The sequence below is a fragment of the Podarcis erhardii genome (assembly GCF_964252035.2).
Source record: "Podarcis erhardii genome assembly, chromosome: 11".
In the NCBI taxonomy this organism is placed as follows: domain Eukaryota; kingdom Metazoa; phylum Chordata; class Lepidosauria; order Squamata; family Lacertidae; genus Podarcis; species Podarcis erhardii.
This window is the reverse complement of record NC_138501.1, coordinates 6,373,195-6,400,420: the sequence shown is the minus strand read 5'-3', so window position 1 is coordinate 6,400,420 and position 27,226 is coordinate 6,373,195. Positions and strand designations below refer to the sequence as shown.

The window sequence follows — 27,226 nt, the reverse complement described above, 5'->3', positions numbered from 1 at the left end:
GACCGTAATAAATCTACACCTAAATGAAATTAAACTCACACCATATTATTCACTGCAATTATGTTTACTATATTTCAGAAACAGCCACCCAACTTCTTCGAATCATTCCATCAGCGCTTTCCAGGTAGAATGATTCCCCCTCTCCTCCCCCTGTGTTCCTTTGGGGGTTCCTCTGACACACACCCCTAGCCAATTTGGGGGGCTGTGAGGGGCTGGTGGGGGGAGCAGAGGAAGGAAAACTCAATTGCGCAAATGGAAATCTTTGCACAGAGCTTCTGATGTTGGGGCTGGCCCTATGTATAGCATGTAAGAGGAACTCGCTTTGGTACCTTCTTTATTTATAACTAATAGACAGTGGCCAGCATTGCTTGGGAATTCTAACAAGAAAGAAAATCAGTGCAATTTTGAAACCAGTGGTTAAAATCTGTGCAGCTCTTAAAGGTTCAGTCCATCATCTTGATGCAAAATGGCATCCAAACAATGACAAAAACCTGCTCCTTGATCTCAGGAACTATCATGCAAAACTTGCTTGATAGCTTAAGAGGTGTGAAAATCCACCGGGAACAGGCAAAGAAACAACACTTTCCAAAATATATAGTAGATACCTATTTATATTTATTACATCCAGACTTTCTTCTAAATAGCATGCATTCTATCCTCCCGTCGATCTTTGGTGCCTTAGGAGAAAATATGCTAAAAGGAATATGTATTTGAGAGTTAGGTATACTTGGCAATGGCATCCTAACAATGAACCACTCATGGTTTTACTTATCATACTTAAAAAGTTTAGAGAAAAATCAAGAGAATATGTCTTTGTAAAATGGGGATGGTTCCACTTCAGGAATTTTGTTTCATGAAAGCATCACACAGATGGTAAGTGAAACCAAACAATGATGAGTCAGTGCCATCTTCTGACCTTTTAGCATAATCCTTGTCTAATGGATGCTGATTACATTTATTACCCAGCCTTCACCAGCAGGTTCCAGGGCAGGGTATAACAGATCACAGTCACAGGACTAACATAACATCCATTATGAATACAGTACCAAGAACCATCCTGGGTTAATATATTAGGCAATTGGAAACCCTTAATAAAAAAGAATGGCTAATTTGAAAATTAGGATTTGGATGATTTTTGATGGAGATGTCAGGGATTGAACCCAGGACCTCCTGCATGCAAATCAGATGCTCCACCAATAAACTGTGACCCTTCCCTCGGCTTCGCAACGGTGATAGGGATAAGGCAAGGGATGGAACAGAGGCAGTCCAGATCACCCAGTACTAGGCAACCATAATAAGCTAACTGCAATCCTATTCATGTCTATTCTAAATGAAATTCCCGTTGAGATCAATTATTCCCAAGTGGGTATAGTTTTGTAGCCTTAATGTCTCTGAACTGGAGTTTGGTCTCCCTCTGTTTAGTCATTTGGTACACATACAATTTTGACATTTTATATTTTGGAGTTAATTCGTACAACACATTTTTCTCTGCAGGATCGGCTCTAAGCATGCATAAATATGTGCTGATATCAGTGCTTTTTGGGGCGGGGGGGACACAGGGATACGCATACCCCTAAACATTGTGAATCTAAGTTTGGCCTCATTGAGAGGCAGTATTTCAATATGAGTAGGAAAATGAGAGTACCCCTAAACATTATTTTTTTTTTTTAAAAAAAAGAAGCACTGGCTGATATGAACAAGTGTAATGCATGAACTGGGCAACTGCAGTTGGTCAGCAGCAATTGGCGTACAGTGGTACCTTGGGTTACATACGCTTCAGGTTACAGACTCCGCTAACCCAGAAATATTACCTCGGGTTAAGAACTTTGCTTCAGGATGAGAACAGAAATCGTGCAGCAGTGGTACAGCAGCAGCAGCAGGAGGCCCCATTAGCTAAAATGGTGCTTCAGGTTAAGAACAGTTTCAGGTTACGAACTGACCTCCGGAACGAATTAAGTTCTTAACCAGAGGTACCATCGTAGTCACAAAAGCTGCAGCACATATGGAATTTGCTACTGACCATCAGTGCTTTTTTTAAAGAAAAAACGGTGCCGGTACTCACCGTGAAGTGCCACACTTTTAACACACTTAAAACATTGTCCAGTGATAGTACGGAACATGAAACTGCCTTAAACAGGGACAGCGGGTCAGTCCAGCCCAGTCTTGCCTGTGCTCAAGGAGGCTTTCACAGGGACCCAAGCAGAAATCTCTCCAGGCCTGCAGCCTGTGATCCTTTTAACTGGAAATGCAGGGGTTGACTGGGAAACCTATATGCAAAACATGGGCTGAACCCCTGAGTGATGGGTCCTCTCCACTTAGAAAAGTAAGAGAAAAACAAAGCTACCCGCCCCAACATTATTTTGAAACAAGCTTTTAAAAAGGCAGAAAACAAACACACACAGAGAGACCACTCCAGGATTGTAAAAGAAATACGCAACTGAAATGCCTGTGGAACAACTAAAGTAAAATAGCTTGATGCTGGGACAACTAGCAACAATGGCTTAAATTGCAAAGGGTAATCTTACTGTGGAAATATTGGACACACAGATTACTTAGTCTATAGTAGACTATATAAAGTCAGAGGAAAATACTAAAATACTTGTTTTGGGATTTGAGCTGAAGCTTGAACTCCCACATAAGAAATAAACAGAAACTGGAGAGGGGTGTTCAGCTAAGGCTTGTTCAGAAGAGACCCCGTGAAATTAACAGACTTAACTTAGCCCTGTTAATTAATTTAAGTATTTGTGCACTACTGCAGCCAGTCTTTATACAGGACTCCAGGGCCCTTGGGTTCAAAATGAAGAAGCACAGCCGTCTATGGAGGCATTTCTGACAGTAAAAGGTAAAGGTACCCCTGCCCATACGGGCCAGTCTTGCCAGACTCTAGGGTTGTGCGCTCATCTCACTCTATTGCCCAGGGGCCAGCGCTGTCCGCAGACACTTCCAGGTCACGTGGCCAGCATGACAAGCTGCATCTGGTGAGCCAGCGCAGCACACGGAACGCTGTTTACCTTCCTGCTGGTAAGCGGTCCCTATTTATCTACTTGCACCTGGGGGTGCTTTCGAACTGCTAGGTTGGCAGGCGCTGGGACCGAGCGACGGGAGCGCACCCCACCGCGGGGTAATGGCAATCAAAGGTAAAAAAAAAACTGAGCCACTCTGAGCACCTCTCCCATTCATGCTTCCTAATAATTTGGAGATATTAGACGAAGTCTTACAGGGGCAAGACCGAAAATAAAAGCTCTCCATCTCATACTGCCGATATGCAAGTCAATGGTGCAACAAAACCATGTCCAGTTCTGGTTGCCTTGCCCAGAGAGCTGGAAAAGGTTCAGAACAGGGTAAGCAAAATACTCAAGGTGTTAGATGAAGGGTTGAGGCATTGGGGGCTTTTTAGTTGGGGTGTGTGCGCACGTGTTACAGGTGGAGACAAGTTATGCAAGGCGTAAAAGATGAAGGGAGCACAGCAGAGGTTATATTTTCTGAGAATCTTCTGGAAAAATAATCTCTCAAAGGACCTGTTGATGGCATTTTACCATTGTACAGTGGTGCCCCACAAGACGAATGCCTTGCAAGACGGAAAACTCGCTAAACGAAAGAGTTTTACATTTTGGAGGTGCTTCGCAAAACGAATTTCCTATGGGCTTGCTTTGCAAGACGAAAATGTCTTGCGAGTTCCTGCGGTTTTTCCCCCCTTTCCCCCCCTTTTTCTAAGCCGCTAAGCCGCTTATCCGCTAAGCCAATAAGCCGCTAAAAGCCGCTAATAGCGCTAATAGCACTAATCCGCTAAGCCTTCAATGGGCTTGCTTTGCAAGACGAAAAAACCGCTAGACGAAGAGACTCGCAGAACGGATTCTTTTCGTCTTGCGAGGCACCACTGTACTGTGGAAAGTGTATTAACATATGGTCTCTGTGTGTGGTTTGGGAGCTGCACGGCCAGGGGGGAAACAATGCTGTCCAGGGTTGTAAAGACTGCAGAGCAAATAATTGGGTGCACTCTTCCCACCTTGGATCAAATCTATGCTTCCAGGTGCCATAAGAAAGCTGCAGAGATAGCGCAGGAAAGTGCACACCCCGGAAATTACCTCTTTCAGCTTCTGCCTTCTGGAAGAAGGTCCAGGATTATAAAGACCAGGACTAGATGCCTGAGAAACAGTTTCTATCCAAATGCGATTTTGGTTTTAAACGCAGGGTAAGGTAGTCTTTATGTGAGTATATTGTATTCAATTATGGGGTATCAGAGTTTTTAGGGGCTGACCAGGCTGGGATAGCAGGCTGGTGGGTTTTTGAATGTCCGATGTAGATTTTTCCAATTTCGTTGTTCTGTATGGGACAATGACAATAATGATTGTTGTTGTTGTTGTTTAGTCGTTTAGTCGTGTCCGACTCTTCATGACCCCCTGGACCAGAGCACGCCAGGCACCTCTGTCTTCCACTGCCTCCCGCAGTTTGGTCAAACTCATGTCCGTAACTTCAAGAACACTGTCCCACCATCTTGTCCTCTGTCGTCCCCTTCTCCTTGTGCCCTCCATCTTTCCTAACATCAGGGTCTTTTCCAGGGAGTCTTCTCTTCTCATGAGGTGGCCAAAGTCTTGGAGCCTCAGCTTCAGGATCTGTCCTTCCAGTGAGCACTCAGGGCTGATTTCCTTCAGAATGGAGAGGTTTGATCTTCTTGCAGTCCATGGGACTCTCAAGAGTCTCCTCCAGCACCAGAATTCAAAAGCATCCATTCTTCGATGATCAGCCTTCTTGATGGTCCAGCTCTCACTTCCATACATCACTACCGGGAAAACCATGGCTTTTACTATACGGACCTTTGTTGGCAAGGTGATGTCTCTGCTTTTCAAGATGCTGTCTAGGTTTGCCTTTCTCCCAAGGAGCAGGTGTCTTTTAATTTCGTGGCTGCTGTCACCATCTGCAGTGATCATGGAGCCCGAGAAAGTAAAATCGCCCACTGCCTTATCCTATCGTATTGTAACTTTCTCACCCAACTGCTATGACCGATAACGAAGTGGAAGAAGAAAGCTCATTTTCTTCGTCAGGGTCACGGCGCCTCCTAGTGGAGCCAGCAGGCCTGGGCCGGTTTTTGTTCCCTTTCCTCGAAGCCCCTCGAGCCTCCATCTCCTCAGCGCGTCGAACTCGCCAGAAAGTCCAATGTCTTCCCAGGGAATTTGGCGGCGCCCCGGCGGCAGGGAAGCGACAGGACGCCCGGCGGCGGCGGAGGCGGCGGCGGCGGCTCCCCTGCGCCCTATGCCAAGGCAGCTGGACCCCCTTTCCGGAGCGGGCTCGAGCTGGCGACCGCACGAAACCGGCGCGGGGAGTAACGAGGAGAGCCGCTTGGCGCCCCTGAAACGAGAAGCGCTGAGGGGGAAAACCCGACGTCCCTCTCCGGAGGCCAAGCCGCCTCCCCGCCCGCTTTGCCGACTCCACCCCCAGCGGCCGGTTTCCACGGGGACAAGAGCCCCGCGCCGGAGGCAGAAGGAGGCGGCTGAGGCGCCACTCCTGCGGGTCCGGGCTGGAGAGGCGCCGCGCGGGACGGGGCGAACCGGGGCGCCCTTCTCCCCGCGCCGACAAGGAGCATCCCGCTCTTCCCAGACGCGGCCCCGGGAGTCTGGCCTCTGCCTCTGGGTGAGGAGGTGCGTTTCCACTCGCAGCTCCCCGTCGGGGACGCGGCTGGCTCGAGGTTTTTCTCCTCAGAGGAGAAGCCCCGGGTGCAGCCCTGGCATCGTCCCGCTTCGTCCCGCCTTCGCTCGTCCCGCTCTCGGGCACTTGCTGAGGCGAGCGGGCCTTTCCTTCCGCGGATCTCGACCCTTTCGTGTACAGTGGTGCCTCGCAAGACGAAATTAATTCGTTCTGCAAGTCTCTTCGTCTTGCGAGTTTTTCGTCTTGCGATGCACGGTTTTCCATAGGAATGCATTGAAAATCAATTAATGCGTTCCTATGGAAACCGCCTTCCCCCGACCTCTTCTGGCGGGCGGCATTTTAAAATCGCCCGGGACAGCGGAGGACTTCTCCGCTGTCCGGGCGATTTAAAAGCTCCTGGGAAGGCAAGCAGGGGGGACAAAGACTTTTGCCCCCGCCTGCCTTCAGAAGAGGTCCAGGACAGGCTTCGCGGACCTCTCCGCAAGCAGCGGGAGCGCTCCTCAGGCTTCGCGGCCCCGCCGCCCGGCTTCGGGACATCGTTCCGATGCCGGGCGGCGGGGGGAGGCGTTCCCTGCCTCGCCGCCCGGCATCGGGGCATCCTTCCGAAGCCCGGCGGCGGGAGGAGGTGTCCCCGCCCCGCCGCCAGGCTTTGGAGGAGGTCCGAGGACAGCGGGGAAGACGAGCTGCGCTTCCCCACTGTCCCGGAGATTTCCCTATGGGCTGTCGTCTTGTGAAGCAAGCCCATAGGGAAATTCGTCTTGCGAAGCGCCTCCAAAACGGAAACCCTTTCGTCTAGCGGGTTTTCCGTCTTGCGAGGCGTTCGTCTTGCGGGGCACCACTGTACAGTAAAAAGAGAAATAAACCTCCCATAAGCCCCGAGCATTTTCTGGGCGGGAGTCTCTCACGCCTCACCAGAAATTCACGGGTTTTGTGAAGGGGTGAACTCGGCGAGGGAGACCCGCGTGGGGCCAGATCGGGTCTTCTGGGCCTGAGACCTAGAAACGCTGCCTTTAAATAACAAACAGGATTTTATATATGCCTTTAAATAACAAACAGTGCTGGATTTATGTATAAAATTTAACGGGGGGGGGGGGACCTGGATGTATGTTTCCAAAATATAAGATAAAAAACAACTTCTTAATTTTTATTTCAGTTCAACAATTACTTTAATAAAATACATATTTTGTTATGTGCAAATGGCTATTAGGTCCATAAATTACCATCTGCAGGGGTGTCCAAACTTTTTTCAAAGAGGGCCAGATTTGATGAAGTGAAGGGCCATGAAGTTGTTGCGCTTTTTTATGATTTTACCCCAAAGTTGTTGAGCTTTTCTTAGGATTGAAGTTGTTGAGGTTTTTTTTTTAGGATTTTCCCCCAGGAAATAAACTGCCACAGGGACCGGATTAAAACGACCAGCGGGCCGGATTAGGCCCCCCAAATGGACTTTGGACATGCCTGCTATATAGCATATATTCAACACAAAAAGCAGCGACAATTTGTTGTTGACAAAGGGCAGCTGGACATATAAAGGGCCCCATTACCTTCAGTAGCTCAGGGCCTCATCAAACCAAAATCCGGCCCTGCCTGAGTGCATTCGCTGAACTTTGATATATTTGTGCACCACAGTGCTCTTTTTCTAGAAAAAGAGGTGCTGGATTTGGCCACAAACTTCTCCCTTGTTCTCTTTGAATGGCAGAGCTGAGCTCCAGTGAGCTCCGGCTCTAAAAAAACCCCCTGTTTATATGTTATGGAGTTGCAGCATATTGTATTTATATATATAACCTCACACAGCAGCATGTTGGCATATGGAAAGGCTTTACACAGCACACAATGGCCTCATTGCCAGGGAATTTTGATGCTGTGAGACATGTTTTCCCCTCTGTCTTAAGATCCAAGTAACAGTGGACTCATTGCCTTCGGTTGTTAATTAGCGTAAGGCAATCACGACAACATGAGTTCATCTAACCCTCTTTTTGAAAAGTCACTGGTGCCTTCTGGGAAATGAAAAAACAAGCTGTATGCATTATTTTTTGCCTGTCTTCTCCAAATCACCCCTTGATGCCTTTGTTTCCTCATCTTTGTCTCTTCCTCCTAGACTTAACATTTATTTCCCATATGGGCTGCCCTTCTCAATATTGAAGCAATATTGAAAGTGAACTGAATTAATATCCTGTCTACAATATTATATTAAAACAAGAGTACAATCAAGTTACACCTTTAGGTGGCAGCTTGAGACTATATTTTATTTTGAAAATGAATACACAATTTTGTTCATCTGTAATTACTATATTTGACATGAGAGACATGTGTCCAGTTTTGATTTGTTACAGCCCACCTTTTCTTTATTCAAGAAAAGGAGACCTGTGCTTTAGGTCAAGGCAACCAGCCTTAATTAGTCAGTTAAACTGGGAGATAATGACCTGCCCAAGATGACCCAGTTGGCTTTGTGGCCAAGTGCATAACTGAACTTAGCTTCCACATAGCTCAAATTGCCACTGCACCGTACTGATGTCTTTCTCTTCTTGATTATGTGGTTGAAGTAGCTTAGTTTTCTTTGAAATAATTTTTGGGCCTCACATCTTGAAAAAGGTGTGTTCAGATATGAAGCTTTCATGTTGCAGCCAGCCTATACAGTGTTTTTATCATACCCTTTCTAGTAGTGAGCTCAGGTGCTGAATGCTGACAAGATTGTAACAGAATCGGGACTACTAGGAATCAAGAGGGAGATACAGAGTTGTTTGGGAATTCCTGATTCTTGGAAAAGGACAGAAATATTTTTGGAGAAACCTCTGAAGGCCCCCCCAAAGCCTCCCTTATACAAAAACCAAACCCACCATTGAGAACTGGTCATGCTCACTTGCCCCAGAATGTGACTGTCAGCTAGAAAAGAAAATGTGGGGAGGGGAGAGACAATAGTGGAATGTCCTGGTTCCTCTTAGCTTATACTATTCAATAGGTGACTCAGTGAAACATTTTGTTTCATGCCTACTTGCTCCTTCTAATAACGATCTTTGGTGGCTGAGTGCCTATACATTTAGCAGTGAAACTCAGTAGCAGAGAATTCTGCATATCTAAGGAGTCTCCCAACAAATACACACACACACACACACACACACACACCCCGCAGTCCAATAAAGACCCATGGGGTTCCAGCAATATAGATAGCAGTTGAGGCTATAGAGGTAAGAATTAGGACTAGATCTGCTTAGCTTCAGCAAAACCACAACATTTGTACAAATAATTTATTAGGCCCTTTCCCACCATATTGTTCGTTTTTTCATGCATGGTATTGATAAGCCATCTTATAACTATGTTTTTAAGACATCTCACTACAAGATATTAAAACCATTTGAAATGCATAAACAACAAATTTTTGTTCTTATATTAACCTGATTTTGCTTGACACTTCAGTGGGCTGGTTTTTGCTACAATCTTGTTGGTGATCCCTACCTGTTAGACAAATGCAAAGGTTAAGAAGGTGGCCCTGAATGTAAAATTTATGACAGAATAGACATTTTACTCATGTGGACTATCCTGTTTGCACTGCCAATAAATAATTAGAATAGCTTTCATGTGTAACTGTGTTTGTTTCAGCAGATTGCGCATCTGTCTCCTAAGGTAGAATCACTCTGCTGGAAGTGAAATTGATACGGCATATACACAGAATCTGACATTCTCACGACTTAAGCGGCTAACTTTCTATGGAAGGACAATGTCTGGCACTGTTGGTGATGCTAATAGCCCAAATTCAGTCAAGGCCAAAGGTATCCCATTACATTCTGTAGCTGGTGCTAGCATGGGCTTTCAGCAGCCCAACAAGTCGCTAAGCAGAGGAAATCATTCAATTCAGAGACTCTCTAGCGTGAGCTATCCAAGAACGGAACAAGAAACAAGTAACACAAATGAACCACCACACAGAAAATGTTTAAGCAGTACCTACATATCAAAATTGGATAATCAACTACTTGAGGATGCAAGAATTCCTGAGACACAGAAACTGAGAATGGTTGCAAGCTGGGCAGAATTGTTTCATGATACATCTGTTGTTTGGGACAACCTGCTGGAAACTGGAAAATCTACCTTGGATTATGATACAGTGGTTCAAAATAGCAGTGGTGAAGATGCCATAAATAAAAATGCTGACGATTTGGAAATGAAGTTATTACATGCACATGTTTTAAATCCTTTCATAGCCTCTAAAAATAGCTTGGCGCGTGCTGAAAGATGTACTCCTCCTGTTTTTTTATGTTGTAATACGTCACCTCATCCTTGCAAGAGTTCTGCTCAAGCAACTAAGCCTGAGAGAGAAGGAAGGGATATTATGCTTTCCACCAACATTTCAGAAGAATGTGAAGTTGAGGATGACATGCATAGTAGCACAAGAGAAGCCAGTTCTTTAAATGCTCATAATGTAGATGATTCATGTACAATTACAGTGGACCTGCACAAAAATGAAACATTTTTTTGGCCTCCTCTCAATGATAGTTCAGATGAGGAATTTGCAGATGTGAAGATTGATTGTCTAAAACTACCAGAGAGCAAGGAACACACAAGCCCTCTTAACAGTGATGTTGAGGCAGAAAATATTAAACTCATTGATTTATCTGTGCTGGAAGGCAGACACTCCTTCACAAAAAGTTCTGACATCTGTGAAAAATGGAATCCAGGAACAGAAAAGCTCTTGGAGATCAAAGAAAACAAATGCAAAGATTTCATGTGGACTCTCAAGCCTAAAGCTTCCAGTGGGACCAATGATGTTGGAGAGACTACAGACAGAAACATCCCTTTTCATCTCAAAGTAAAAAAAGATGCATTAAGGGATGGGAGTTCAGACTTCCAGCCTCTAAAGAAAGGCATCGATCAGAGAAATGCATTTAAATCTGAGCATATGCTAGGGATGGTTAAAACTCTAGAAAGGAAGAATATCACAGAAGAACAAGCAAATAGTACATCTAATGGAAACCAATGTAACAGAGAAGAAAGGGAAACAGAATTTAAATTCCTGATGAAAGATCCAGCCATGCAAATTAAGAGTTTCTGTGGAAACACATTATTGAACCCTTCAGAAAACAGTACTTCAGTCTATTTGAATCACAGTTATAAAAGCACTTGCTTGGGCAGTAGTAGTGACTGCGTTTTGTTAGACATGCTTCTCCAGTTTACTGATAGTGTAGAACATAAGTCCAATACAGTTCCAGTATATGTGCACGGTGATATTCATGAAAATGTTTCTGAGGGTGTTGCAAAATCAGTAGTAGGTTCTAAAAAGAATACAGAAGAATTTCTTGTCCCAAGAATAAAAGCTGATGGTGATGAGAAGCTATTTTGGAATGACAAATCCCAGTTCGATTCCAACCACAGTGATAGCGTTTTGGCAAAATATTACTTCTATTTGAGTTATCTCAATAAGTCCAAAAGGCTTCAGCAAGAGGTTGGTGGCAATCTTCTCTCTTGTCAACAACATTTTGGAATTTCTAAAGAAGAAAAAATATCCGCACTCGACTACCATAAGGGTGGTAATATGTATGAGCCTAAGGCTACTGAATATACGAACAATGATGTAAGCTACTGTGAGGATAAAAGTTCTGAGGTTATAAAACAGCAAAGCCTTCTTGAAAAACAGGAATCAAAGTCTTCTTTTTCATGTAACAGCCCTGAACATTTATCTAGTCTATTACTGATGGAAAAGAAACAATTGGAGAATGGACACATTTTGAAAGGTAAAAATAGACTGATGTTGTCTAGCAGGATTGTGATGTATATATATGATTCCCCCCCCCTTTTGCATAAAATAATGTGTCAAAATAGCTACATTGTTGTGAACATGGAATATAAGTAGATATCTGCCAAATTTCATGGAAATGGCTTTATTTCTATACAGGCTGTGGGGTCTCAGTTTTCTGTGTTACGAACATAGCCTTCAGCCCGTTTGTAAACCCATAAACACACAGAATATGATTTATTGTTTTAAAACTCATAGCCTGCACCAATGCAAAGGCTTGTATTAAACAACCTAGGCTGCACTTACGTGAGTGCATGCACCACTGAAGACAGTGACACTTCTGAGAAGATGTATATAGGATTGCACTTTTCATATGTTGCACGTCAAACTTTTAAGTGCCTTCAGTTAAGCTTCTGTAGCACCCAGAGGCTACTATGTGTGTGCAAAATGAGTTTGAAAATTGCTCTAATGATGACGTGCCTCCTTTCTCAGGGACTTTGTATGGAGGAAGAGATGCCTGCCTGTTAATGTACTCACCAGCTCCCAGGCTTTCTGGCCACTTGGAGTGGCTTGGACCTTCACAAAAAAGATGGAGAACATTAAAAAAGGCAGCCCTTTGACCACCTCATAATAATGGAAGAATATTTAAAATTCAACATTTTTATGTGGATTTTCAGAAACAACCAATAATATGGAGAACTGAGACACATGCAGAACTGAGACACACTGTAAATAGACTGATGCATCCATTCCTAGCAAAAGGCTAGGAAATGCCAGGAATTATGAATGAATATCTTTCCCAATATATTAGATATTTGTTATGATTCTACTTAATAACATTAGAAGAATTCTGAGTGACCTGGTCCCATGCGATTCTAGTAATGTTTATAACGTGAAACCAATATTGGGTGGGGTGAACCAGATGGCACTGCCAGCTCTATGTTCATCCACATAATGGATATGGCTCCTATGCTTCTGCAATAATGCCTGGGCAGAAAAAGAAGGCAAAGAACAAGCAGGAGTGCATGGCCAAAACAACTGTTTACATTGATCAACATAAAGCATAGGAAGGCTGGTTTCAAGCCAGACAGGTTATTGCTTGGTCTAATTGCTATGACACTGCTCTTGATAACAGAGTAGGGGTGGAAGTCCTCTTCTGGTCACTCATGTAAGGAGAAGCTCAGCATGTGACACTGCTCTACGTTTCCTGGACCAAAACAAGTGTGATGTGGGAACTCTATGGTCTGTTCTTCCAACACTTCATCATAATCAAAAAGCATCTGGATCAGAGCTCTAATTTCGATTGGAACAGAAGGTGACCTCTAAGGGAGTACAGTACAGTTTACCCTTTCCCTTTCTGTGGTGATTTTGTGACTGAATCTCTCTTCAACTCCCTTTATCATGCCTGTTTTCAGCTCCCAAGCAGAGCTAATAGCAGTTGGGAGAGGGGAGATTGATTGTGGAAGTAGGGGAGAAGAGTTAAACATTATCTCCCTAGCACCACCTCTGCTGTCAAAATCAAAGCATCCACAGCTGTTTTTGAGCTTGACCTTCTAATTTGTTTTATGAAAATATTGGGAGAACTGACTATGGATCTCACAGACCATATCTGTTTTGGCATCCATGTTTGTAGATGATTATGTCATAACCCTTGAGTCTGCTTTTATTGTTATGACTATGGAACTACCTGTGACTGCATTGTCTTTTGTAGGCAAGAAGCTTTTGGGGGCCATGAAAATTGGCACAGATACGGTTGGTTTTAAGAGGTGTTCTGAGAGATCTAGCACTGTATGTGCATCTTTCACACAGAGAGAGCTGAAGCCAAGGTTTGCCCTTTTATATTTTAATATTTACCATCCAGTGATGTGTTATTGAATGTATTTTGTTGGCTTTTGAAAGAAGGATGAGTTTCCCTGATTCCCTGCAGGTAGCCTAAGTAAAATGTCTGTGTTAATTTCCCATGATGTCAAGATTAAAGTTTTACAAAGAAACTAATAGACCATCCCTTAAAAAACAATGGTTTATGTCTTTAAGAGAACTTTGATTTATTGTGGTTTTCCCTGCAGGCCTCTTCTCATTTAATTTAAAAGGCTAATTGGGAAAGAGTTTCATTAGAGCTGATACAAGAAACCCTAATAATAGTTGTAATCACTTTCTGCACCTATGTGTACATTTTTTCAGCATCATAATTATGTGTTATCAAAATGTATGGGTTTCATCAGTGATGAATTTATTCATCATGTTTTGTGCTTACATAGGGAGAAATTAGCTGATTTTTTTTTCTTTTGGAATATCTTTTGTGTGAATTAATTTAAGCAATTAAAATACATTATTTGCCTTTTAACTGATTAATTATAATTTAAATAAGTTTGTGTTTTACCAAAACAGCAATATTGGGTGTCTTTTGCCATCATTAAGGATGTGTAAAGTATCTACTTACAATCTAATCCCTGTTACTATGCAAAGCTATGTTTAATATTTTGTTATTTTCTTATAAAATTTAATAACCCCTCAAAGATAAACATGTGTGTTCTTAATCTGTAGTTTGCCCAACTGAAAGTCCTTCTCCACAAAAATATTGTGAGAAAGGTTGCTATTATTCTTTCCTTTTAGATAGTTTAGAGGGGACAGTGGCTCAGTTTAGGCATGATAATTTTGAGCTGATTAAACTTTGATTTATTGGCCATGTGCTTGTGTGTTCCATCCTCTCCTGCATATTCATTGTTGCCTAATTTGAATGTGTCCGGGTGACCTACACACACAATTAAAAAAACAACCATCATTTTAACAATAAAACAGTACTTTGCTTTGGCACGTCTATCTCTTGATTACAGTTTCCTGTAACTTCTGAACCTGGTTTTATCTTCTGGTTTGTAAGTCCCAACTAAACCATGGTTTCTTGGTTTGGATGTGAGAAGCAAGAATAGACTCATATAGGAAGGAACAAGGAAGGGGGATGTGATGATATAGCTCATTCTTTGACTGATAGCAAATGATAAGCCATGGTTTATGTCTGAACTGTGTCACTGTCTTACCCAAGAATGAGAAAGGAATTGAAGCCATATATCCAACATAGATGTCATCTTTCCCCAACCTGGTGCCCTCCATATTCATTTTGTACTACATCTCCCATCATCCTGACTACTGGCTATGCTGGCTGTGGTTTATGAGAGTTGAAGTGCAAAATATTTAGAGGGTCCCAGGCATGGGGAATACTTTTCTAAGTCAAACACTCCATCCATCCATATTGGCTCTTGTGGAGTATTTTTCCCCCATTTAATTTTGTTTGTTTTTCTTTCAATAGATCACAACATACTCAAAGACCAGCACAGACCAGTGAAAGAACAAGGAAAGGAAGTTATAAGTCTCAGAGCCATCCGTCTTCAGGTGTGTGAAATCTGGAGTGACCTACTTGGTGTCAAAGCCTCTCTTCTCATATTTGTTTCCATGTGAAAGGGGTACAGGATTGTGGCAGTTGGCACTGTCTTTGCAAGAAATGAGAGCTGCCCCCACCCTGTTTCCTCATGCTTTGCATTGTGGGAGGCTTCAGAATGAGTGGCAGGAAGACATGTGTCTGCTGTAATTTCTGCAGATGATGTCAGACATCCTGGATGATTTGGCTCAGAATATTTTTCTTAATCTTGTACCTAAATGTTTGTAGAATAGGATATATTGCTCCAATAAGCTTCCCTGCCCCCCAGTTACACATTTCTGCTTTAATATAGGCTGCAACCCTTGTAAACAGACCAGTATGCATTCCGTCTCTGAAACAACTGTACCATGTAAAGATCAGAAGAAAACATCTAATAATCAGAAGACAAGGAAAAGTTTTCTTAAAAATGCAAATGCATGTAAGTTAATGCCTATATATATATATTGTGAACTGAGATATAGCTGTCAATCATTCTGTGGGTTTCTTTTTTTGGGGGGGGGCATATCTCTTGTTTTTTCATAGAAGAGAAACCAAGTGTATACATGAAAAAAAACCAAACCCCAATTGGGTATGCATAGTCTTCTGGGCCTCACCTAAAACAACTCAGTAGATTTTGGTCCTAATACATTTAGCATGTGATATCCATCATTGGGCAATCTGCACTGTCCACTTTAGTGAAAAGGAAGATGTATATGTGTGAATCAGTTGGACAAGTAAAGTGCCTTTTGATCTGTTGAAAATATGATGAGTGTGTATTTTCTAATTTCTCTGGAAGAGTAACTGCATTCAGAAAATCTACAGTCCAAAGAAAAAACACTTGCCTGCCCTCATAGCTCTCTTGCTTGTGCAAGCTCCTCCATTTATTTCAATGGGGAATTTTACTTATTTCCAATGAATTAGATAGGAAAACTTTGTATGCACATCTCAGCTTCTGTGCCCGTAAGAAATATCTGAATTGTGGCATCACAATTTCCTTTTTTGTGTATTGAGGTAGATGTTGGAAAATGAGAGTACCCCTAAAAATTTCTTTTAGGAAAAAAGCACTGGGCATACATGTACAAAGGTTTCAGGGTGAGGCTGAGAAGCTGCACTCTGGGGACAGGAACATGAAAAGCCATCTTATACCAAGATGAAGGGTCTATCTAGCTCATGTGGTCTGTTGACAGTCAGCAGCCATCCAGGAATTTGAACACGAATCTTCCTTTCTCCATCTTACCCGAAGATGCCATGGTTTGAACCTGGGGTATGCAAAATCCAGTAAGTGCTCTACCATTGAGCATTTTGTGGAAGTGGGTGACATACTTGCAGAATATTATTCTGTGATCCTCAATTCTGCATGGAGAATTAAATGGAGACAAATGTGGAGCACGAGGGTGTTTTTGCATCCAGCACTTCCATTGATTAATTGATTATTTATTGATTGATTTGGAGCTTGTCAGTTCCTCCTCCTCCTTGCTTTCCAGAGCCGAGTTGATCTGCCAATGAGCTCCTGAAGCAAGCAGAAGGCGTCATGTGAAAAACAACAACACCCAAACCTCTCTTTAGATAAAAGGCTTACAATTTTATTCTTTTCCTCACAGGGTAATTCAATAGATGAATTACTTTTTCTCCTCCAACAATGAAGGGGAAATGTGTGTGCGTCCTATGGGGCCAATGCAGGTAATTCAATAGATGAATAGTCGTATCTGAAGAAGTGTGCATGCACACGAAAGCTCATACCTAGAACTAACTCAGTTGGTCTTTAAGGTGCTACTGGAAGGAATTTTTTTATTTTGTTTTGTCAATAGATGAACTACCGTATTTTTCGCCCCATAGGACGCACTGGCCCATAGGACGCACCTAGTTTTTTGGGGGGGAAATAAAGGAAACAATTTTTATCCCCCCCCCCAGGTGCGCTGCGCTATTCCCGAAGCTTGGGGCATGCTTAGCTCAGCGCGCCCCAAGCTTCTGGGTGCAGGCAAGCTCTCCGCTAGCCCTGGGAGAGCTGGGTCTCCCACGGCTAGCGGATAGCTTCCTGAAGCCTGGAGAGCGAGAGGGGTCGGTGCGCACCGACCCCCCTCGCTCTCCAGGCTTCAGCAAAAGCCTGCATTGGCCCCATAGGACGCACACACATTTCCCCTTCATTGTTGGAGGAGAAAAAGTGTGTCCTATAGGGCGAAAAATACGGTGTATATATAGTCATGATGCAAAAAATGACGTGATCCCATTTGAATACCGGGATTTTTTAAGAGAGCTTCACTATTTGCAGTTATAGCGGAACCCATTTCTATGCAGTAATTCTTATAGACTTATGTCTGTTATAGGCTGGTATTAAAAAATATTCAGGCTACAGATTTTTTGAGACACAATGAAATTCAGATAAGGTCAAGTTATGCAATATTTTGATCGAAAGGATTCTGAAAGGTTTGTCGAATTAGTGCAACTTTAGGGGATCCCAAGTAAAATCTTTTTGCTTCTACAGGGATAGAACTCAGACAGGAGCATGAAACTGCTGTTAAAGAATATGATGAAATAAATACAGTAAGTATATTTTATGGTAAGTATATTTTGTGTGCTGAATAACATAGAAGTTAGAAGTTTTGGAAACAATTTTTTAAGATGGGAGACTGACGTGTTTCTGTCCCATCAAGAATAGGCTCCTCACAGTTGCTAGTGAGACAAAGAAAAAACAATTTTGAAATTGGATCAACTGAGTTTTATTTCCTTGCTGTCTTGCTCAGGTGTGTGCCATTACTTTGAAGTTGATTGGCTTTCTTCCACCTCCTACCCCCCCCCCAATTATTTGGCACAACACACAGGAATCTTTTTGATTTTTAGGAATGGCATAGTGACAGCAAGCTCTTACCATGGCTCCTTCTTCCTGATGAATTGTGGCTTTGCATCTTCTCGCTGCTGACTCATAAAGATATTACTCGGGTTTCCCAAGTTTGTCAACGTTTTCATCGGCTTGCAGGAGATGAGTCCTTCTGTAAGTACCTTTGGGAATGGATAAATCCTAAGGTAACCAGCCTGGCAAATTCAGGCACCATGGTGCCTGCAAAGCCTTTCACTGGTGCCCTGGGCGGGTGACCCAGGTTCTGAGGTTTCATGGGGAGCGGGGAGTCCCGCTCCAGAAAAGTGGACACGGAGCAATGGATCCAAACTACAAGAAAGAACATTCCACCTAAACATTAGGAAGAACTTCCTGACAGTAAGAGCTGTTTGACAGTAGAATTTGCTGCCAATGAGTGTGGTGGAGTCTCCTTCTTTGGAGGTCTTTAAGCAGAGGCGTGACAACCATATGTCAGGAGTGCTCTGATGGTGTTTCCTGCTTGGCAGGGGGTTGGACTCGATGGCCCTTGTGGTCTCTTCCAACTCTATAATTCTATGATTCTATAGTCCTCCTAAAAAGAAAGTTATTGAGCAAAATGTGAAAGCACCTTCTAAGCAATTTCTATGAAATGAGATCATGTATGGGCATCTTGTACTAGTTCTGAGGAATGTTCCTTGCTGCTATTAGATAGCAACAGCATCAGTGTATGTTTGTTTAAATCAATATTCAGGACCAGTCAATGATCAGGACCAGTAGGACATAGCTGACTTAGTACGGAAAGCATAAGATTGTCAGGGAGGCTGTCTTGTCTAATTTTGTCTTACACCACACACTCCCTGGCAGCCATTTTGTTATGTCACATCCCCACATAGCAGCTATTTTTTGACTGGCGCCTCCACACCCTCAAAATTTCATATATGCCTGTTGGTCCAGAAAAATCCCCCCTCCCAATTCTACACACAGAAACTGACTGTATGGGCAGATGAAAATTACTTCAGTGGTGATGATGAGACATCTGAGGGCAGAAGGCTTGCTTTCAGGGTGCCAGGCAGCCTACATGGTGCACACAGCTCTGTGTCCTCCTCCACCCCATTGCCTCTTCCTGGTGCTTGCTCTCTGCCAATTTGGAACACATACTGTAATGGTGTGAGCAGGCATCGCATTAGTAGAGCAATGCTTGTGATACCTGCTGGAACCTGTTGCATTGCATCCATTGTCAGTCATACTCAGAGTGAGCCCATTGAAATTAATCGACATGATTAGCTTAGGTCTATTAATTTCAGTGGGTTTACTCTGAAAAGAATTAGCACTGTGATACAGCCAGTTATACATATTGTGTATGTTTTCCTGCCTCACAAAATAGTAAATCCACGTCTATCTATCGTCTACCTATCATCAAAGAATCCAGCAGAATCCTTTGATGGATCCAAGTCACTTCTATGAACAGAAGGAGGCCTTCTGCTTACAGAAGGTCTGGATCCAACCTGCCACGTGGGGCAGAGCTGCTATACTACCTTCTGGACAGGTGGGTTGCTACTGCATCCAAGGAGGCAGGGGGTGAGGTTGGAGTGGTGCAAATGCACTGATGAAGCCAATCCAGCACTCCTGCTGGTGTGTTTGCACTGTGCCAGTCTTCCTGCCACTTTACCGCTTGCTGCTACTGGTAGGCAAGAGCAACTTTCCTTCTCAGAAGCTAGGAAGGAGCAGCTCTGCCCCCACTGTATGAGCCACTTCTGGCTACAGAGCCATGACTTCTTATCTTTGGATAATGAAGGGGCCTTGTAATTTTTCTACAGAGAAATTAAGCTTCTCATTTTACTACTTCCTTCCTTAAATAGGAAAAACAAAAACAAAACGATGTTTGTTTAAAGTGCCAGATCCCATTGCATGAAAGTGGGCCAGCTCCTTCTGGCAAATTTCTGAGAAAAGGAGCGTGCTTAGTGCTGTGGCTAGGGAGGAAAACAAACTGAAGGTCAACTGCTGTAGCAGGTACACTTGCGCTTGTGTCACATTCCCACACTGAATTCCAAAGCAAATACTGAACACCTTGGGCAAACAAAGGTGGGCAATTAGACAAAGCCAAGTGCTGCAATTCACTAATGCTGCATAAATGTTGTAGAAGTGAATGCCTTCCTGCCTTTTTGTGCTTTGTTTTTAATAACCAAGGTTAGCGTTATGCCTGATCTTTGAATCTTTACAGAAAACTTCTGGTTTGTTTTGTGGTTGAAGCAGCTTGCAAACAAGAGAGAAAAGAGCAAATTTGTGGCAAAAGTTTCAGTAAGGGGAGGGAATTGGTGAACTTATGTATGAACTTCAGTAAATAAGCCAACAATAAAATAAGTTTGATTTCCTAGAGGGCAGGTAATGCAGAGTTCTTTGTGGTGACCTTTGTGGTGAACTTTCCGGTGACTTGGATTCAGCCAGGATTGCCCGACATATCTTTTATTTCTTTTGATTTTCTGAAGTGAATGCTTTCTGCATGGTTGGTGTTGCAAACAAGGTTTAAACTTTATGGGAAGAAAATTGAAGGAAATAATGATTGAGCAGGAGGAAACAAGGATATAACTTTCAAGCAATATGATTACCAGGATCCAAAGAGGCTGACGTGAAGCTGGGAATACATGCTGAGCCTTACCTTCTTGAACACTCACCACTTTTGGTGGGGCATTCAGATTGAGGCCAAAGTGGCACCATGCATTTAAAACGCTATTATACTACTCCAATAGTTACAGCTTTCCGTGAAGAATCCTGAGAACTGTAGTTTGTTGAGGATGCTGAGAGTTGATAGGGGACCTGTATTACTCTCACAGAGCTACAGTTCCCAGAGTTCCATGGGAAGACGGATCAGTTTTTAAACCAGTCTGGAAATGGTAGCTCTGTGAGGGGAATAGGGAAGCCATGATTGTTAAAGTAGTGTAATACTGTTTTATATGTGTGGTGCAGATGATGTGGCCTAAAGGTAAAGGTAAAGGGACCCCTGACCATTAGGTCCAGTCGTGACCGACTCTGGGGTTGCGGCGCTCATCTCACTTTATTGGCCAAGGGAGCTGGCGTACAGCTTCCAGGTCATGTGGCCAGCATGACTGAGCCGCTTCTGGTGAACCAGAGCAGTGCACAGAAACACTGTTTACCTTCCCACCAGAGTGGTACCTATTTATCTACTTGCACTTTGACGTGCTTTCGAACTGCTAGGTTGGCAGGAGCTGGGACCAAGCAACGGGAGCTCACCCCATCGCGGGGATTCAAACCACTAACATTCTGATCAGCAGGTCCTAGGCTCTGTGGTTTAACCCACAGCGCCACCTGTGTCCCTTGCACATGTGGCCTAAATTGTACCTAAAACAGCACTCTTCTTTCTAACAAGTGAATCTTGATTAACAGATTCTGAATGTTTTCACAGAACATAAAATGTTAGCAGTAACAGCCAAGGCAATGGACAGGCTACTGTACAGAGGGTTGCTTGTGCTTTCATGGGCTAGGAGTGGGGCCAAAGAGAAGCTTTGGGGAGCACTCTACCATGGAAAAAAGCAGTGCTGGAAACAGCCATAAATGGGACAGGAAAAGGAGGAGGCTACTATGAGTTGAAGACCATATAAAAAAACCGAAGGACCCCCAAACTGTCATACATGGGTGTTCAGAGGGTGCGGGTGCTAGTGTACAAAAAATGTCCCCTGATTCCACCTTCCACACTAAGACTGGACTGAATACCTTCCCTTCTTCATCTTTTCTTGTTTTGGAAAAGTTAAACTAATAAATCGGTAACAGTTTGTTTGCACAGCTTATAACAGATGACTCTGCTTTGAAAGAGCACTTGATCTGTGAGCTGTTTGTGCCAAGCAAAACTTCACCCCTAAGTAAAACACTCTTGAACACAGGAAGATGCATGATTTGCAGCCCTAAAAATGGTACTGATTCTCATAGAATAATGTTCATTCATGCAGTGAGTATTTGAAATTTCTCTGTGTTCATTGGCAGTGGTGGTGGTATTATCCTTATTTAGACTGCTGTATTTATCTTTGCTTCCTGTAGAGGAGAGGTGACTAACCTGTGGCCCTCCATATGTTACTGGACTTCCCGCTCCTAGCCAATATGGCCAATGGCCAGGGATGATGGGAGTTGTTGCCCAACAACAGCTGCAAGCCGCAGGTTAAACACATCTGTTGTCGAGAAACATCAGCATTTCACTATTGCTCTAAATTGCCTCTCCTCTAGGGACACGTGGAAAGTCATTTGGAGAGCCAGTTTATAAATATCGCACAATAAAGAAAAAAAGAGAGAGGAATGCAACATCAGAATGAAGGCATAAATTTTTACAAATGTTGTATATGCTAATGCACTTGTCAAACTGTTAATTATTTATGGACAACTTCAAGGCCCCTGCTCTTCCTTCTTATAGTTATTTATCTTTAGACTGGACTTAGACCAGGTAGCCATTGAAACAGAGTACTGAGGATGCATGACCATCCTAGAGGTCAAGCTGAACCAGGTTTTATGAGCCAGTGTGATGGAGTAGTTAAAGTGTTGAACTGGGAAGAGGAAGACCTGCATTCGAATCCCCACTCTGCTGTGAAGCTCACTGGGTAAACTTGAGATGTTCACTCCAGCCTCACCTACCTCACAGGATTGTTAAGAGGAGAAAATAAGGACAGTGAAAAACTATGAATGCTGTCTCTGAGCTTGGATGAAGGGTGATATTAAAACATCCTAACTTCAGTGGAGAGTCCGCATCCCTTTGTAGAGCCACAGCTGCTCCTGGGGTGTTTATATGGTAGTGTGATCAGCCACACACCAGGAAGGGTGAAGATGGATAAATTAAGAGCTGTTGAGGCTTTGAGGGGGAGCCAATAAGATACATGATATATGGGAGACCATTGCCAAAATAACACGGCTCTGTCCCAGCTCTTGAAAAGAGCCAGTTTCAAGGCTCCAAACTGGGTTCCTGAACATAAAAATATACAGAAAATGGTTTAATCTCAAACTGCATATTACCAAACCATTTTATCTTTAAAGCGCTAAACAGCCTCAGCCCAGTATACCTGAAGGAGCGTCTTCACCCCCATCGTTCTGCCCAGACACTGAGGTTCAGCGCCGAGGGCCTTCTGGCAGTTCCCTCATTGCAAGAAGCAAAGCTACAGGGAACCAGGCAGAGGGCCTTCTCGGTAGTGGCACCTGCCCTGTGGAACGCCCTCCCATCAGATGTCAAAGAGATAAACAACTACCTGACATTCAGAAGACATCTGAAGGCAGCCCTGTTCAGGGAAGTTTTTAATGTGTGATATCTTGGTATATTTTTGGGTCTTTGTTGGAAGCAGCCCAGAGTCGCTGGGGAAACCCAGCCAGATGGGCAGGGTACAAATAATAAATTATTATTATTATTATTATTATTATTATTATTATTATTATTATTTGTACCAATCCATACCAGTAACCCTGGGATTCATATTCAATTTATTTATGAATATATAAAACATCTATCTTTTTTCCTTTTTTGAAATAGACAGGGTCAAATGCTGTGCCGGGTGATTAGTCACTGTTGGGAAGCATGGGTGTAGCCAGGACTTTTGTTGGGGGGGACAGAACTGACGTGATTGGTCAGTTAGTTAAGTATTTCTATTGTTTTTCTTGCTCTAGAGAAGGCAGCTCCCCGCCCCCGTCCCCCCTTAGCTACATCCATGTTGGAAACTGATCTATGAGTTTTTAAATGTGTAGGGTACGTAGCGATTTTCATCAAACTTTTGCTACCGCCTTGCACTGTTTCTTGGCCAAGTCTCCTTAACAGTTTACCCAACAGCTGAATGCTAATTCCGTTGCTATGTACACTAGTGAGTGACGATAACAGGACACACAGGAGGAGAGTCAAACCCTTCAAAGAGCCCTTTCCTTGCAAATACATCTAGATGACTTACTCAGTTCTTGAGAACCTCTTCCCACAGTACTGCTGACAACAGGAATCAAATGGCTCCCTGCCCCACACACATTAAAGCAGTTTCATTAAAACAAAGTGTTTAGCTCTTTCCGCTTCATGCTAGGGATGCTAAGGCCTGAGACTTTTATCTCTCTTTCCTTGGCCACAGCACATGTGGGGGCTGCTAGTCAGTCACCTGTAGCTTAACATATCCTGACGGAAGGAGCTGGGTTCTTAAACACAAGAAAGAGACCAGGGAACTAACAAAGGAGGTATCAGCTGGGAGTGAACCACAGGGAACAAAATCATTTTCACCAGTTGAGGATTAAAAGCTGTTTCCCCCAAGAAGGGTGGTGGGCAGGGGAAGGCTTGGAGACAAACACTTTTGGATACTGCCAGGATTGTATTTGGCAGAAATGCTGGGCTTTTAACAAGCCTGAGGCTACGTGAATATGTGCATATAATTTCAGGTGCTTATTCTTTTCTTTTCTTTGGATGTTAATGGGTTTTTTTAATGCTGGGGCTAATAAGCTGGGTCTTGCGCACAGAGTCAAGCAGTGCAGAACTAATTAGCTGACATCATCAGCGCTGTTGCTGGAGGAAGTTGATACAAGGGAGCTGAACGGCACAATCTGATTCTGGGAATGAAACCGGGCATGACCGACGGCTCAGCTATTCTTCATGCAAGGCTGGACCTAGTTGTGAGCAGTGGTCCTCAAGTTCCTCAAATCTGATTAGTCTGTTAGGCTGGAAACAAAGGTAGCTATTGTACTAATTGGACACTTCACCTTTTTTTATTTATCTACTTCATTGACAAACTTATATACCAGCCTTCATCAAACAGATTCCAGACTAGTTTACAATAAAACAATGTAAGCCACAACATGCAAAAACAGAAGAATTTTAGAAGCAGCAGTAAAATGTAATAAAGAAAATGTTTTAATGCTCTTAAGATGTATTGGTCCTCATGTGAAAACAGTGGTGGCATAGGGGAAAGACCATTAATATGTACAAAGTAAGAATTCCTCAGTTTTTGTTTCTTACTTTTCCAGTGTTAAGTTCATATTGCTACATTTCCATATCAACTTTTTTTTAAAGCCTTCACAAAACTTCACTAGCATTTTAGTGCACAATTGTTCAAATAAACTTTAGTTTGCACTTTTTCTTAATAAGCACATTTCTTCAAATAATTCCCTAATGTTAATATATTTTGTGTGCTTGTTATTGCTATGGACATTTCCCCTAGTATATGAATTTCTGTACACATTTTGTCTGAGAACTGCACCACAAAATTCAGATAAATGTGAATTTTGAAGAATAGATGCATCTCAGGTAGCAGATTGTTATGGGAAGTAAGAATTAGTTAAGAATTTCTCCCCCTTCCCTAATAATATGAGCTGCTAAGGTTGGGAATTCATTTCCTAATTCCTGGGTTTGAGACCAGGTAGGCTCCGTATGTTTGCTAGTTATATTTCATATTATCTTATATCCTGGAGTCATTGGTCCTCATATGCTACTTTGTTTTGTTTATGGCATTTTATCTGGAGTAGAGAATCTCTTTTTATTATGACAAAATGTATATTGTTGCATTCTTACACTGCTGCCTATTATATTTAAAATGCATTCACTAGAATTTCCTCCTCGCCCAAGACTTTTGTTTCCCCCACGTGCTTTCTGTTAAGTTTCTACGATAGGTATGGCTTGTCTGCTCTCTCTCTGCTAGATGTTGTGCTTTTCAAAAACTATTTTCATTGGTTTATCCATTTTTATGTATAAAAAGGGTCTCAAACATCGAATGAATGAATGAATGAATGAATGAATGAATGAATGAATGAATAATGGATCACATAGGATGGCGTACGTCTCCTTTCATACCTTCTGTCCCTTTTTTATTCTCCCCTCCCCACCTTGTTAAGGGACGCAGGTGGTGCTGTGGGTTAAACCACAGAGCCTAGGACTTGCCAATCAGAAGGTTGGCGGTTCGAATCCCTGCGACGGGGTGAGCTCCCATTGCTCAGTCCCTGCTCCTGCCAACCTAGCAGTTCAAAAGCACATCAAGGTGCAAGTAAATAAATAGGTACCACTCTGGTGGGAAGGTAAACAGCGTTTCCGTGCGCTGCTCTGGTTCGCCAGAAGCAGCTTAGTCATGCTGGCCACATGACCCGGAAGCTGTTGGCCGGCTCCCTCGGCCAATAAAGCGAGATGAGCGTCGCAACCCCAGAGTTGGTTACGACTGGACCTAATGGTCAGGGGTCCCTTTACCTTTACCTCACCTTGTTGCTGTAGTGTATCCCATGCAAAGGGGCAGGTTATCCGTAGGGATGATTCCCTATGCTTCTCCACAATTCCAGGAGTGCTTTCCACAGTTCTGTATCCTCTGCTCATCTGCACTACCACCACAAACAAAGGCCTTTGGCATCAACTTTAGCACTGTGAGAACCTCTGTTTTGATTTAAATCAGCATGCTAGTGTGTAGCCCTCTTAAGGTTTTCAAACTAGCTTGAATCTATGTGCTGGAGCAAAGTAGAATTAAAAATCAAGCTGTTGTGGCTATGCTTCTGAACATATGATGTGATTGTGTATTTGCCATTGATCCTAAATCCTTAGGAGTAATAAGATTTGGCATTGGAGGCTACTTGACTAAATAGTAAGTACTGTACTATTGATAGCATATTCCAGGAACACATTATTCTTCTAGACATACTTAACTCTTGACTTGTCTTTAATTTTCACTTTCGGGGCAAAGCCTTTGTTTGCCTCAATATTATTTCTGTTGTTTAGTTAAAAAGTAATAATAATAAAATGCTATAAGTATCAGTATGCAGATTAAAAAACCTGGCTTCTCTGTCCCCAGGGAAGGAGACCCACCTGACGAACTGCCACTGCTTGAATGATGAGTGGTTGATCAGTTTGGGGAGTCGCCACCCCCAATGTTTCACTCTTGATCATTGCCACGATGAAGCCCAGAGAATTACTGATGTGGGATTAAAGCAGTTCTTCCAGCACTGTGGAGAATCTCTTAAGGTAGCACTCTGCTTTTGGAGAAACGTCATTTTGTCTCTGCAATTGCCGTAAAACGTTACTAATGAATAACATTTTATTATTAGTAGTATTTTACTAAGAGTTTGGACTGGGCACTTCTATGTGAACTTAATTTTAAAAACCTTTAGAAATAAGAACCTATACAGTGGTGCCCCGCAAGATGAATGCCTTGCAAGACAAAAAACCCGCTAGACGAAAGGGTTTTCCGTTTTCGAAGCACTTTGCAAGACGAATTTCCCTATGGGCTTGATTTTTTCCCGCTTGCGCCCCCCTTTTCCTAAGCCGCTAAGCCACTAATAAGCCACTAATAGCCGCTTAGCCACTTTGCCGCTTTGCCGCTAAGCCACTAATAGCCGCTAAGCCGCTAATAGCACTAATCCGCTAAGCCGCTAATAGGGTTGCTTCGCAAGACGAAAAAACCGCTAGACGAAGAGACTCGTGGAACGGATTCTTTTCGTCTTGCGAGGCACCACTGTACATGATTGGAAGCTGCCCAGAGTGGCTGGGGAAACTCAGCCAGATGGGCAGGGTATAAATAAATTATTATTATTATTATTATTATTATTATTATTATTATTATTATTATTTACATCAAAAGTAGGGTACCAGAGGCCCCCCAGATGTTGCTGCACTACAGCTGCCATCATCCCTGACGATTAGTCAGGCTGG

At 43.1% G+C, this 27,226-nt stretch overlaps 1 protein-coding gene across 2 annotated transcripts in view; it reads left to right on the top strand.

The window, feature by feature from the left end:
• The first annotated feature begins 5,540 nt into the window (after positions 1–5,540).
• Positions 5,541–27,226, top strand: part of LOC309352470 (uncharacterized protein) — a 47,283-nt gene continuing 25,597 nt past the window's right edge. The window contains exons 1-8 of one of the 2 annotated variants that reach the window (XM_081880936.1): positions 5,541–5,636; positions 9,241–11,363; positions 13,077–13,191; positions 14,670–14,752; positions 15,091–15,216; positions 17,260–17,318; positions 17,616–17,766; positions 26,370–26,539. In XM_081880936.1, the coding sequence (XP_081737062.1) occupies positions 9,356–11,363; positions 13,077–13,191; positions 14,670–14,752; positions 15,091–15,216; positions 17,260–17,318; positions 17,616–17,766; positions 26,370–26,539 (2,712 nt within the window). In that variant the 5' untranslated portion in view covers positions 5,541–5,636; positions 9,241–9,355. Of the gene's footprint in view, positions 5,637–8,582; positions 11,364–13,076; positions 13,192–14,669; positions 14,753–15,090; positions 15,217–17,259; positions 17,319–17,615; positions 17,767–26,369; positions 26,540–27,226 lie in introns of those variants that run through there. The other variant, XM_081880937.1, reaches the window with a different exon arrangement.